Source organism: Aythya fuligula, chromosome 3 (genome assembly GCF_009819795.1).
Source record: "Aythya fuligula isolate bAytFul2 chromosome 3, bAytFul2.pri, whole genome shotgun sequence".
Classification (NCBI taxonomy): Eukaryota; Metazoa; Chordata; class Aves; order Anseriformes; family Anatidae; genus Aythya; species Aythya fuligula.
This window is the reverse complement of record NC_045561.1, coordinates 34,003,318-34,016,244: the sequence shown is the minus strand read 5'-3', so window position 1 is coordinate 34,016,244 and position 12,927 is coordinate 34,003,318. Positions and strand designations below refer to the sequence as shown.

Genomic DNA, 12,927 nt, shown 5'->3' with positions numbered 1-12,927 from the left:
TCTGACAGCAAAGTCCCACACTTCTGCATGCTTAGCATCGAGCAGAGTACTTTGTACATTTGCCAGCACAGAAACAGACACAATCACTGCTTGAGACAAGTTGTCAGATAAGACCCTCTAGTGTCAGAAGAGGCTAAAAAGCACCACAACATATTGTGACACTAAAGTCAGAGGAAATCAGTGTTTGAGACCAGATAACTCTTCCCTCTCATCTTCCCCCAGTCCTACATCCAGCCAAAGGAGCCCCCTTTGCTAGGAAGAGTACTTCACCTTGTTTCTCAGCCTCTGGCAGCCGATCCAAGAGTACCCCACCACACGCTGGCTTCACAGCTCTACCTAGCAGCACACCTCAGTGATGCTAATCCCTTGCTCACCCCAAACTCATCCATGAACTGCAGCAACGCACAGCCTGAAAATTCAGACATTTCTAGCACTCCAACAGACTACAAGCAAATGCTACTGATCTCCATCACTAACATAACCACAGGATAGCTCAGGGTGGAAGGGACTCCTGGAGGACATCTGGTTCAGCCAATGCCAAGCCAACTTTGATAGCAGCTCAGGCTGCTCAGTGCATTATCAAGCCAGCAAACACTTCCAAGGACAGAGGTTCCCCGGTCCCTGTGCCAGTGTTCAACCACCTTCAGGGTGAAGAGGTTTTCCTGACTGGATTTTTATCCAGGTGCAACTTGCGCCTGCTACTCCTCTAACAAGGCCCTGACATCAAAAAGAAGGAAGACATAAGACAACCAGAAATCCCAGAAGCCAGTAGCTACGACAACCCCCTTGATTAGCTGGGAACTAAACGGATCATTCTGAGTAGTGTTCTGTAAGTCAGTAACCCCCATAAACTTTCAGCAACTGGAGAGAAAAAGCAGGCTGCACAGCTAGCAGCTCATCAGCTTCACCATCCCTCCCTTCTACAGCCCACAGCCAGCCTCTCTCTCCCTCCCCATCACACAGGAAATGGGATTACACTTCTTCACCTGTCACCCTCTTCCCCATCACCTCCCACTGCTCTTCTCAAACCACCCCCTGTCTCCCCATCCCCAGGCCATGTGTGCACTGCACAAACTCCCCGCCTGGGCGGCCTTTTCCTTGAGACAGACACTGCTTTAGGCTCCTCTGGTTCCAGCAGCCCCAATCACCCACAAGACCCGCAGAAGAGGGAAACCCCAACAGCCTCAGTTGCTTCTGCCAGAAGAAGCATTCGAGTAATCTGACAGGCATTTCAGAGACAAGGCTGACTGAAGATCTAGGAAAACTCAAGCCACGAGCTCAGCATCAGGGACGGGTGTTCTCACCCACTCCCCTCAGGCTGTGTCCCAGGCTGCTGCCGCCCTCCCTCCCTCTCTCAGCCTGCCTAAAAACCCACCTCTCCACCCCGAGCTGTGCCCACACACCCACTCAGCGCATCCCCAGGGTCGCGGGGAAGCAGAGTTACCTTGGGACCGTGCCCAACCCTGCCGCTGCCTCCGCCGGCTGCTGCTGTCAACCGGGACCTCCCCTAGCGGATCCCCCGCGCCCCACAGAGGGACAGGGCACGGGGGGAGGCAGCAGCACACCGCTCCCCACCCGCAGCCCCGGGACGTCCCGCTGCCAGCATCGCCCCGGAGCCGGGACAGCCGCGCGGGTGGGGACCCGGGGGGCACTCACCCGCCTCACGGGGGCAGCTCCGGCCGCCGCCAGCAGGAGGAGGAGGAGGAGGAGGAGGAGGAGGAGGAAGAAGAGGGTGGCGGGGGGCATGGCCGGGGCCGGCCCCCATGCGCGGGGCGCGGCGGAGCGAGGGGCCCGCTCCCGGCGGGGCTCCGGCCGGCCGCTTTTGTAGCCGCGGCGGAGGCGGAGCCGGCCGGGGCCGGCCCAGGTGCGGCCCGGAGGGGAGCAAAGGAGGAGAAGGGGGAGCGGGGAAGCGCCCCTAGGGGGTCCCGGCCCTCTGCTCTGCTGCCTGGGGAGGGCTGGGAAAGATAGCCCCCGCCCAGGCGGTTTTCTAAGTTTTATTAGTTTTTAGGAAGTGAGTGCGGTCAGCCGTAGATAACGTGAATTTTCAGAGCTGGATGCTAGATCAGGTGCAGGTTTCTGAGCTAAAGTCTTCTGGTAAGAAGAAAGCACTGAAGACCTGACAGGTCTGGAAGGAAATCTCAAAATTGAAGTGAGAACAGGGGAAAAGAATTCGGATTGGACTGTTACATACTATTAGAATGTGAAGGAGCCAAATATTAATGATGTGCATTAATTTCAAACACACCACAGGCTGATGCTTTGGGAACGTGACTATCCAGAGCATCCATGTCATGGGATCATGAAATTCCTTAGCATGAGTATAGCCAGGACAGCAGTTACACCTCAACAGCTAACTCCAGGCAGCATTAACTGAAGTGACTTGGTTAACTGAAGCCAAAAAGGGTATTTCCTTCAACTTCTCTGAAGTGAGAGAAAAAAACAAAGATTGGAAAAATTGCTCCCAAAGAAGAAAGAGCATGTAATTTGGGTTAAGAGAGATGACCTTCAAACACCTCAAGTTAGTTGAAATTCCCGAATGTCTGCTTCAGGTGATGCTTTTTATCTTGAGATTAATTTTTCACTGTCCCAGTAAGAGATTCTCCATTGCCATAGAAGTAATATTTCTGTCACAGACATTGCTGAGGACTTAAAGAACAGTGAGGAATTAAAAATAATAATATATATATAAACAATAAAATTATGAAATTATAAAATTATAAAATTATGAAATCCTGTTCAAGCACAGCCATGTGGCCTAGACCAATGAAGAAGCTGGTTTTTATGGAAATCGGTGATCCCTTTGCTTCAAGCCCATATCTAATATTTGCCTTAAAGGCATATGTATCCATTTGTGTTAAGATAAGTTACACATAACTACAAGAAATTCCTGCAAAAAACTGCATTTCTGTTATCTGCAATTATCACACATCCTTGAAGGAAGCAAACAGAGAGAGCATCTATTATGCCAGACTACTGAGAAGCACGACTAGGAAAAACAAGCATTTGCTATAGTTTTATGTGGTCTTACTTCCCTGAAAGGCTGAGAGAAGACTCTAGCCCAAAGCCTGGTTACACCTCACAGGAATATTTGACTTGAAGTCCAACACCTGACTCCATTTTGAAGTGCCTATGAGGACCAAATATGTTACAGGTGTTTTCAGTAAACCAATAAAACCACCAGGCAACTGAGCAAAATACTCTCTGGTTTCATTCAGGCCAGGCAACAGAATGCCTTAATACAGGGAAAGAAATCTCCTCCACCTAGATAGCACCACCAGCCTTATCAGGGTGCATCTACTTCACATGCATGTCTCCGCTACTTTCCATTCCTGATTCTGCAGCAGACTTATTAAGTTTCCCAGTTCGGACTTCTGCTGCCAAAATGACTCCCAGCACCTGTGCTTATTAGGTGGCCAGCTGCTTTCACAGGAATTTAATAAGTGAATATCTCTGTTTAAGAGCCTCATCAGCCTATGAGGGTGAGGTATGTCCCTTTGGAAATAGAAGTATTACTTTAGGCTAATCCTACTTTCCAGAAATAATCAGATCTATTTTTTTTAGATGTGATGAATTTTACGCTGGTGTTACCTATGTGAATGTTTCTGGAGGATCTAAATGTTTCATTTTTAACTGTAGGTATATTCAAATAAGTATTTTTATTAATTTGTTTTGTTGTCTCCTTGATTGACTTAACTCAAGAGGATTATTTGTAAACAATAAACTCTAAACAGGTATGTTTTTATTATGCCCATTTGGAAGCTATTATGTCATTTCAGATGACTGAAAATGACCTGTTGACTTATATCATTGTGTTAAAAGAAAGGCCGCTTTCCCAGAAATAGGAAGGTATTTGTTACGCAAATCCAAATATTTCTGGGGGGGAAATAATAACAAAAGTTGTTTCTAAAATCTGCATCTGTTGAATTTTTGTTATGTTTATTGGTGGTTTTATTAACATTGAAACCCAATTTAATCTTTTATGGGTGTTAACATTAGAGAAGGGCAATTTGAAAATAGAGAGCAAAGTGAAGTATTCAAATGATATGATCTAACTTTAAAAGAACCTGAGATCCTTTCAGTTTGAAAAACACAGCATGTGTTGAGAAAGCTTTGAGCTGCTCTCTTAAAAAAGAGACTTTTCTTTTGTGTGTGTGTGTAGCTGAACAATTGCAGACGATGTTTAAAGTGTAGGACTTATGTAACTTTTCTTTCCTTCCTTCAATTCCTTCTAGCTCACATATGTATATGTGATATTTTAAGGTAAGAGGTTGCTGCAACTTGGAGAACTAAGCATTTCACCTAAACTCAGGATTTATAAGAAGAGTAGAGGTAGCTGCTGCCCTTGCTGCCCTGTATGATGGTTCTGTAAGTGTTGCCTATGTGCCTGAAAGGCAGTTGGCTTAATCTTGTGGTTTGTAACTGTAGAGTGTAGCAGAAAAAAAAAAAGGCTGAGAGGAACTGTCAGTACAGGTCTTTGCAAGCTCAGTGAAAGCTTAAACTTCTGAGGTGAGGATCAGTACCTATGAAGCTATTCAAAGAAATGTCTCAAACTTGAAATAGGTGTTTAAGAAATGAAGCAGAAGAATTCTAGTATTGAATCATTGAATATGGATGTGTCTGGAGAATCTGAATTCATTAGATACCTGCTTAACTGAAATAAAACTCAGCTAAGCCAAATCCTTCTTTATGCTTCCCAGGACGGGGGGGAGGGGGAGGGAAGTAACTGAACAGTATTATGCAAATGTATGTTACAAACAAATAATCTATAGTTGTGATTACAAGCATGTAGGTACTTAGAAGAGGTCGTCTTGTCTTGAAGCTATATGCACTTCGATATCTTCAGAGAAACTAAATTGTCTGAATTGTGTCTTGAAACCTGGACACTGGAAAGCGTTAAACTTAAGTATTTCAGTAACATTCAAAATGATCTTAAAGTACACTATATCAGAACATGCCTACAGCAAATAACTATATAGCAGATTAATGTACAAAACTTTTGGGAGAGTAGTGCATTAGAAAGCAGAATAATTTCTTTTGGTTACTGGCTATAGTACACATTTATGCATTAAATCTAATTATTTTTAGTTTTATTCTTGTAAGTACTAATTATTCTGTTCAGATTCCTGTTCACATGTAGGAGAATGGGATCGGGACATGAAATGTCTTGTATTAGCTACGCAGCAGGGGTTGAAATCTCCTGGTTTCCTATAATGTGAAGTACAGTACTGCAGATATAGACTCCAAATGAATGAACAGAAATTACTGGTAGTTTGTAGTTCCAGTCTTAAATGCCTGGTTGGATGTAAATAGATAAAAGGTACAAGTACTGCTTGACCAAAAGAAATCAATTTTTCAGCTGTCATTTAGTATAGGTTGTTCTTTTTTGGCTATATATATGTTTTTGATGACAGCAGAGAAACGAATACAAAGATTTATTGTTACTTAAGTTGTGTAAAATACATAATGACTGGAAATAGCTGTATCTACTTTTTGAGGTCTAGCTGCTGTGTGGAATTTATTCCCTCCCTATAGCTATTACATAAAATGATACAGGTCGAGGCTTAATTTCGATACAAAGCATACATTCTCTGTCTTATTAAAGAAGAAATTGCTTCAAGTCATTTCCTTAAAATGTTGTCAGAGGACTTATGTGGCCCTGTGCTGTGGAATCTGTGAATCAGTCCTAGGCGTTTCTACATCTTGACATTTTAGAAGTACAAAGATGTAAAAGCTGTCTAGTTGTGCAATAGGAAATAACTTTTTTTTCTATTATTGTATGAATTTCTTACCACAGTCCCTGAGTCCTAATTCAGATTTCCTAGTTTAAGATCTCATTTTCAAGAATGCTTTGTTAAGAACTCTATTTTGGTCTATAGAAGATTGCTAGGGTGAACAAAATGAAAATACGCTAGCACAAGGGAAAGAATAGTAAGAAGTATTCTGTACTGCTTTCAGTTTCTCTCTTTGTTTTTTCACAGGAAGCTGTGAATCACAGAACAAGGGAGGAAAGTCAAACTATTATTTATTGGAGTAACATTGATGGAAATACTAGTCTTCTCTCTCCTTTTACTATAGAGTAGTAGCTTTTTCTGTGAGGGAATTATTTAGAAGTTAATCCTTTCAATATCTTTGCACTAAGGGAAACTGATATGGAAAAGGAGAACTGCCTTGTATATCTTGATGCACCTTGTGCAATGATCATAATACTGGTCTTTGCCAAAGAGGTAGAGAGGACTTATTTATCACAATTTAAAAAACAAACGGAAAAAAAAAAAACATACCTTTTCTACAACTAGCTTTGTCTCAGGGATACCCTGCTTGTGTGGTGCAGACACATGTATCACTTCTTACAGTGCTTGCTTTAGTCCATGTGATGTCTATGCTAGGAATAAAACATCAGACTTCTGAAGAAATTGGATCTGGAGATCTGTCATAACTCTACAATTACATTCCAATATTTAAAAAGCAGCAGAAACATCAAGGTACTTAAAACTGCAACTTGCACATTCTATACCTCTTTTTTATTTTTTTTATTTTTACTACTTGCCTCAAAGAATTACAGTTAAATACTGCTGCTAAATGTTCTTCCAGACCACCCAAAAAAAATGAACAATATTAAGAACAGATATAGTCAGCAAATAAGATTACTGAACAGTACAGGAAAATGACAGTTTTTTTCCATAAAATATTTCACTTTAGAAGTGAATATTCTGAATCTTTGTTAAAAAAAATGTTAGTTAAACTAACCAGAATCTCAAGGCAGAAATGGAAGAAAAATGTTTCTCTGTAAATAATAAATCTTTTAAATGAAAGCTTAGCCAAAATGTTATATTTTTGGAACAAGCTTGTACCAGTCAGTGGTTTTGTGAGATTTAACAACCTGAGATGAAAACATCTCCCCTCCCAGAATCACAGAATTGTCTAGGTTGGAAGAGACCTCAAGATCTGACCTAACCTCTGACCTAACACTAAAACCATATCCCTAAGCTCTACGTCTAAATGTCTTTTAAAGACCTCCAGGGATGGTGACTCCACCACTTTCCTGGGCAGCCCATTCCAATGCCTAACAACCCTTTCAGTAAAGAAGTTCTTCCTAATATCCAGCCTAAACCACCCCTGGTGCAACTTTAGCCCATTCACCCTCATCCTGTTACCAGGCACGTGGGAGAATAGACCAACCCTCACCTAACTACAGCCTCCTACAGAATCCCCTTGCACATTATATTTCTTGTTTTCATTAATTCTATCTGATTCTATCCACTGCTATATAAAAGCTCACCATACAGCCATGCTCCAGACTTTTTGTGAATCATCACTGAAGAATGCTCACTCCTGTGCAAGGTGATCATCTTGACATACTTAGCAGATCAAAGAACCCCCATTAATGTTTCCAGTCTAAGACAGTAGGAGTGTGTGCCTTACGTTGTCTCACTTGCTTAAACTTGCCTCTGAAAATTGGAGGAAATGGATAGGAAAATCTTCCTGGGAGACAGTTCCAGTGATCAAGGAAGGAATCTGACTGTGGATGCACACTCTAAAGTAACTCTGGACTAATTCTGCTACAAATTCTCAAACACATTCATGAGGTAAGCCCTTGCTTTCAGAGAGTTATTGTTGCTTACGTTATCTGTTAAGTATTTGTGTTTTTCTGATATGGCATTCTTGTCTTTGTCAATACAATCACTGGTATACTGTCTCACATCTTGAACAGGAGTATCCTGAATACCAATTGTCCATTTAAAAAATAAAAAATAAAAAAATAAATAGCAACTTGTTCAGTAACTAGAGAAAAAACATGTCCAGGTTAATTTATGAAATTGAATGCTTGTTATCTGTTTTGGACGTATAAAGCATTCCTGGGAGTGAAGGGTCTTCTACTGAGGCCTTGAGCTCTTATAGATTATGTCAACTAGGAGAAATGACTTGTGATGAATGAGTGAGGCTTAGGAGAGAAAGAATCAAATAATTGTACCTTGTTAGCAGTTTGAAAAGCTGGCTGTAACCAAATAAAGTGTAAGTATTTACTCTCCCGCATATGAGGACAGAAATATCTCTTGCATATTCTTAAAGCATTCAGAGATTAAAAAGGGAGTCTTCCAAATGACAGTAGACTGTTACTATTACAAAACATTATTTCCACAAACTAGCTGAAAAGCTATATGGAAATAAACATTGATTGTAAAGAATGTTTTGCTGGGAGTAAACTGGAAGCATTGAACTAATGTATGTTATTAAGGGAATAGAACAACATGATTAAACAAAGCCCCAGACAGTCTCACAAAAGATGGGCAAGGGTGAATGGACTCTGACAAACAGAAGAAGCAGATGCTGTCAAAAATCTGATGTAATATATGAAATAGAGATCAACAATATATTATTAATCTCTGTTCTTGATATTATACAGGTTGGAGAATGAAACCCTCTTCAGTGTAAGTTACAAAACAGCACATTATTAGCTTACATGTTCCCTGATATTTTCCCATGTAGACTATTATAAATGAGGCAATGCACACCTTCCACCTTTGGCAATGTTCACATGGTTGCACATAGTGTCCCCGCTGTAATGAAGCTGAAAGGGCAGACCAGGAAAGAAACTTTAGAAATTAATAAAGTAAGTTGTGCTTTTTCATTTTGATGTGAACTAAGATGTTTTGTACTCCAAACAAGATTTTTTCTTTCCCCCCAACACCCAGTCCATTGCCAAATAAGACATATTTCCAAATATTAATAAATGAGCTGGTGTAAAGAGGTTGTTACCAAGATTTTGGGGTAGAATGCTGTACTGGGATGGAAATGATTTTCTTCACAGTAGCTGTATGGTGCTGTGGTTTTGATTGTGACTAGAATGGTGTTGATACCATACCAGTGTTTTGGCTGTTGCTGAATCCTGAGGTTTTGAGGTTTTCTTTATTCTGCTCTGTCCCTGCAGTGAGTAGGGTATGCAAAAGGGTTGGACAGAAAAAAACTGGGACAAATCAACCAAAGGAATATTCCATAGCCTTGTTAAGGTCAACACTGAAAGCTCAGGGAAAGGAGAAGGAACAAGGATATTTATGGTTACATTATCTGTCTTCCCAAGTAATGGAATGCATGCTGAGGCCCTGTTTTCCAGGAAGTGGATGAACATCTGCCTGATGATGGGAAGCAGTAAACAAATTCCTTATTTTGCTTTGATTGTGTAGAAGATGTACTTCACTTATTAAACTCTCATTATTTCAACCCATGAGGTATTTTTTTTTTCTTCTGCTCTTCCAGTTCTTTCAACCATCCTGCTGGGGCAGGAGAATTGAGTGAACAACTGGGTGGGTATGAGCTATGGGTGAGGTTCAACTCACCACAAGTACTAGCTTTTATTTTTGTTATGATTTGAATATCTTGTAGTTGCATAGTCTTTTTATTATTATAGTTTATTCTCTGTACAGATGTAGTTTAATGTTACAACTTGTAACTTTCTATCTCTGTGTATTTGTGACCTAACACTATCTCATTGTTATATTTGGATCTAGAGTGTACAGATGAGAGAGGGAGAAGAAGCTTCTTGAATTCATTTGGAGATCTTCATTTTTACTATTCTGATAATCATTTTGTATCTGTGTATTTTAATAGCCTATATCCCACTAACTTTCTGCAAGAGGATGTCCATCCAACAGCAAGCAATTGAGTTCCAGCTCAAGAAAGAGCCTTTTATCATCCCACTGGATGCCCAAGGCCTTCAACAAGTAACAGTAGCTGCACTTTTTCACAGCAGATGCTTTTGATCACTCCTAAATTGCAAAAGGAAGAACATACCTCTGTGATGGGGTGTTAGTGAAAAAACTGTGTTGCCAAACAGACATAACTGAAGGAGGAACAAATTTGATACAGATTATTAGAGAGACAGTGTAGAGTGCTTATCTTATTTACAATTATGTGCACAGAATTAATTTAATACTAATCACGTATAGAAAATTCATGTCTATCAGTAAATAATGTTGTGATAGTCACTCTAAGGATTTCAAGCCTATGTTTAAGAGCTAAGATGAAATGCAGGAAAGCAAAAAATATATATATATTTATATATAAATTGTTTCACTGTTCTAATTACAAAGGCATCAAATTAAATAGTACTGTTCTATTTCTATAACTATATTCCCACACTGCTAAATTGGACAGATCTTCCTGGTTTGTGTGAGATATTGCAGAGATGAACATTCTTGGTGTAGTTTTGCATAATCTATATAGGTTAACGAAAACAAGTGAACTCTGAAAAATCCCAAACAAAAAACATGAGTCAGAGAAAATCATCTGTGTGCCATGCTCAATCCAGAAATACTTAAGGACTTGTATCTGGGAGAAGCTAAATTTTATTATGCCTTACACTGTCTTCTGTTGTCATTATATTTTCTTGAAATGCAAGCTAAAAACTGTATATAAGAAGATGCAAAGAAGCTAAGATTTTCTCTATTGAAGTTTAACAATGTCTTATTTTACATTGTGTATTATTTAAGCCAGTTATTTCTTTTTAAGTAATATAATGGAAACATCAAAGATTACAATCACTTAACTTACTTATTTTAGAACTATCAAAGAGGAAAAAAAACAAAACACCATAAACCAATGCTGAAACTTTTAATATAATGACTAATGGCCATGAAATAAAAAAGCAGAATTACACATATAACTGGCTACATATGCTGTATGTTTTGTTTCTGTTAGACTATGAAAAACAGTTTACTTGATGTCACATAGGAGAGCCACTCCCCTCAATATCCAATGGTCTGGAGATACTACTGTTCTCAAATAGATCACTGTAATATAGTTCAGATCTGTCCTGCTGGGCTTCTTGTAAACAGGACAAACGTAAAGCTTGGGATCCTTAGGACCAGTTGTATTAATTGCAAATATATGTACCACGGGCAGCTGAACAAAAAGAATCTTTGGTGTAGACTCAATGAGTTTACTATTTCTTCTGTCCCAGCCTGCTCCTTCCAAGTATAGCCCATAAATGTATACTCCTTCCTGTAGGGAGAGTAAGCAGATATGTTATACAAAAGAAAACATCTGCTTTGTAAAATGATTAACTGGTTTAAGCCATTAAAATTAATATAACCTTTACAATAAAGTATCTGATGTTGGATCTTTCCAACCTGTAAAATTATATCGATCTTTTTCAGAAGGTAATGCTACTCTTCATGACTATAAAACTTGTTTAATAAAGCCTATACATTACGTAATTTGATATAAAGTTTATTATGTATTCAGTAAATCCATGTATATTTTTCCATGGATGAAGATTAGAAATGGTTCTTAAAATAATTTTATAAATGCAAAACACAAAACAAAATTTCTATAATTATCTTCTAAGCTGAGTAAAAAAAAAAATGAGCTGAAGACAATAGTGACTTTTTCCTCTAGCAATCCCAAATGACCAAATGACAAATTAAATACTGAAATGAATACTAAAATATCTTCACATGTCATACATACAGAAGGAGGTGCTGTGATTTCTTCTTTGTTTTGCTTTAGCACTTCATTATGTATAGTAACTGTATCTAAAGCCCAGCCTTTATGTGCTCGAGTTGCTTCTTGTCTCATTGCTGTCAGGAATCCTTGAAAAATTAAGCCACGGATTTAGTATATACTCCCATGATGAAAAAATAAAAATCTTGCTCATTATCTGCATAGTTCTGCACTCAACATTACTAGGCAGATATTCAGAGTTCTCATGACACGTCGTGCCTTGACTAACAATAGCAAACTTTGCTTTGCTACTTTCTTGTTCCTATTTTGGCCCCATAGAAGGCATTGCACTGAGAAATATTTTTTTAAATGACACATCAAATATATTTTGTTGTTAACTGAACAACTAAGTGGCTTAAAAGTTTTTTCAGGATACTGGCTTATATATTATTACACAATCAACTACAGGATACATAGTAGATCTGTGCTTCAAGAAAGAAGCTGAAGGCAAGTGAGGTATTAATTACGTGAGCTGGTATTTATGCAAAAGCAACTTAGGAAAAAGGCTTTTTTTTATAGAAGAAGTAGGATGATAAACTTTACTGATGCAAAATTTCAATGATGGTGTGTTCACAGAAGGTGTGTCCGAAGTGATAATAAAAATGACTATGCTTAGGGAATTTAAACAAGACCGGGTTTATAAAGGAGTTTTTTTTTTTTTTTTTTTTTTTTTAATAAGTGAAGAAAAGGTAGTCTTTGGCGGAAATTAAGGTAGAAGATGGCATAAGCAGTAAAGTGATTTTCAATGTATTGTTTTGAATAGACTTTACAGAGTTTTGTGATGAAAAAGGTTTGAGAGGTGAAGGACTGAATAGTATAAGCACAAGATGACATAAATGGGCAGCAAGGAACTTTGGGTGTCGAGGTATTTGTTACAAGTGTCTCAGAAGACGACAATGCAGCTACAAAAAAAAAAAGCTGCTATTTTATGCTACTGGATGAAGTAGTACTAGGAGTTGTCAGAGACTGAGGGAAAGGGAAAAAAGTTAACAACAGAGAACTGCATACTTGAGAGTGATTATTATAAAGACTTAAAGATGAAATGTCATCAGTTCCTCCTTGATTGTGCATAAAGGAAAGGAAAACCAGCGTTTTGTGGGCTGATGAGTATATAAATAGGGAAGAAACCACTGAATGAAATACTGACAAGCCAGAACGAAAATCATGAAAGGACAGGGTCATACAGGGGAAGACAGCATTTCCAGATGTAAGAGGTGGTTTAACATGCTAATTAGGATAAAGTCAAATAGCAGCTGTGTCACAACTGATATTCATGTGTTGTAAACATCATTAATGTAGTATGTGAAATGAACATGTATTCATTTATTCAACTGCTATATATTCTTATACAAATAAAACAGTTTGATCTAGGCTTCTAAATTTCACTAAAATTAATAATATCTATACTAATATATGAAAAATGATCAT

The 12,927-nt window shown here is 39.0% G+C and overlaps 2 protein-coding genes across 2 annotated transcripts in view; both read right to left on the bottom strand.

Moving 5' to 3' along the window:
• GLP1R (glucagon like peptide 1 receptor) overlaps positions 1-12,927 on the bottom strand; it is a 102,388-nt gene that overhangs the window by 87,562 nt on the left and 1,899 nt on the right. The window lies entirely within an intron of this gene.
• Positions 10,710-12,927, bottom strand: part of DNAH8 (dynein axonemal heavy chain 8) — a 126,178-nt gene continuing 123,960 nt past the window's right edge. Inside the window, 2 exon segments of the mRNA XM_032185098.1 lie at positions 10,710-10,998; positions 11,467-11,588. Coding sequence (XP_032040989.1) covers positions 10,711-10,998; positions 11,467-11,588 — 410 coding nt within the window. The 3' untranslated portion in view covers position 10,710.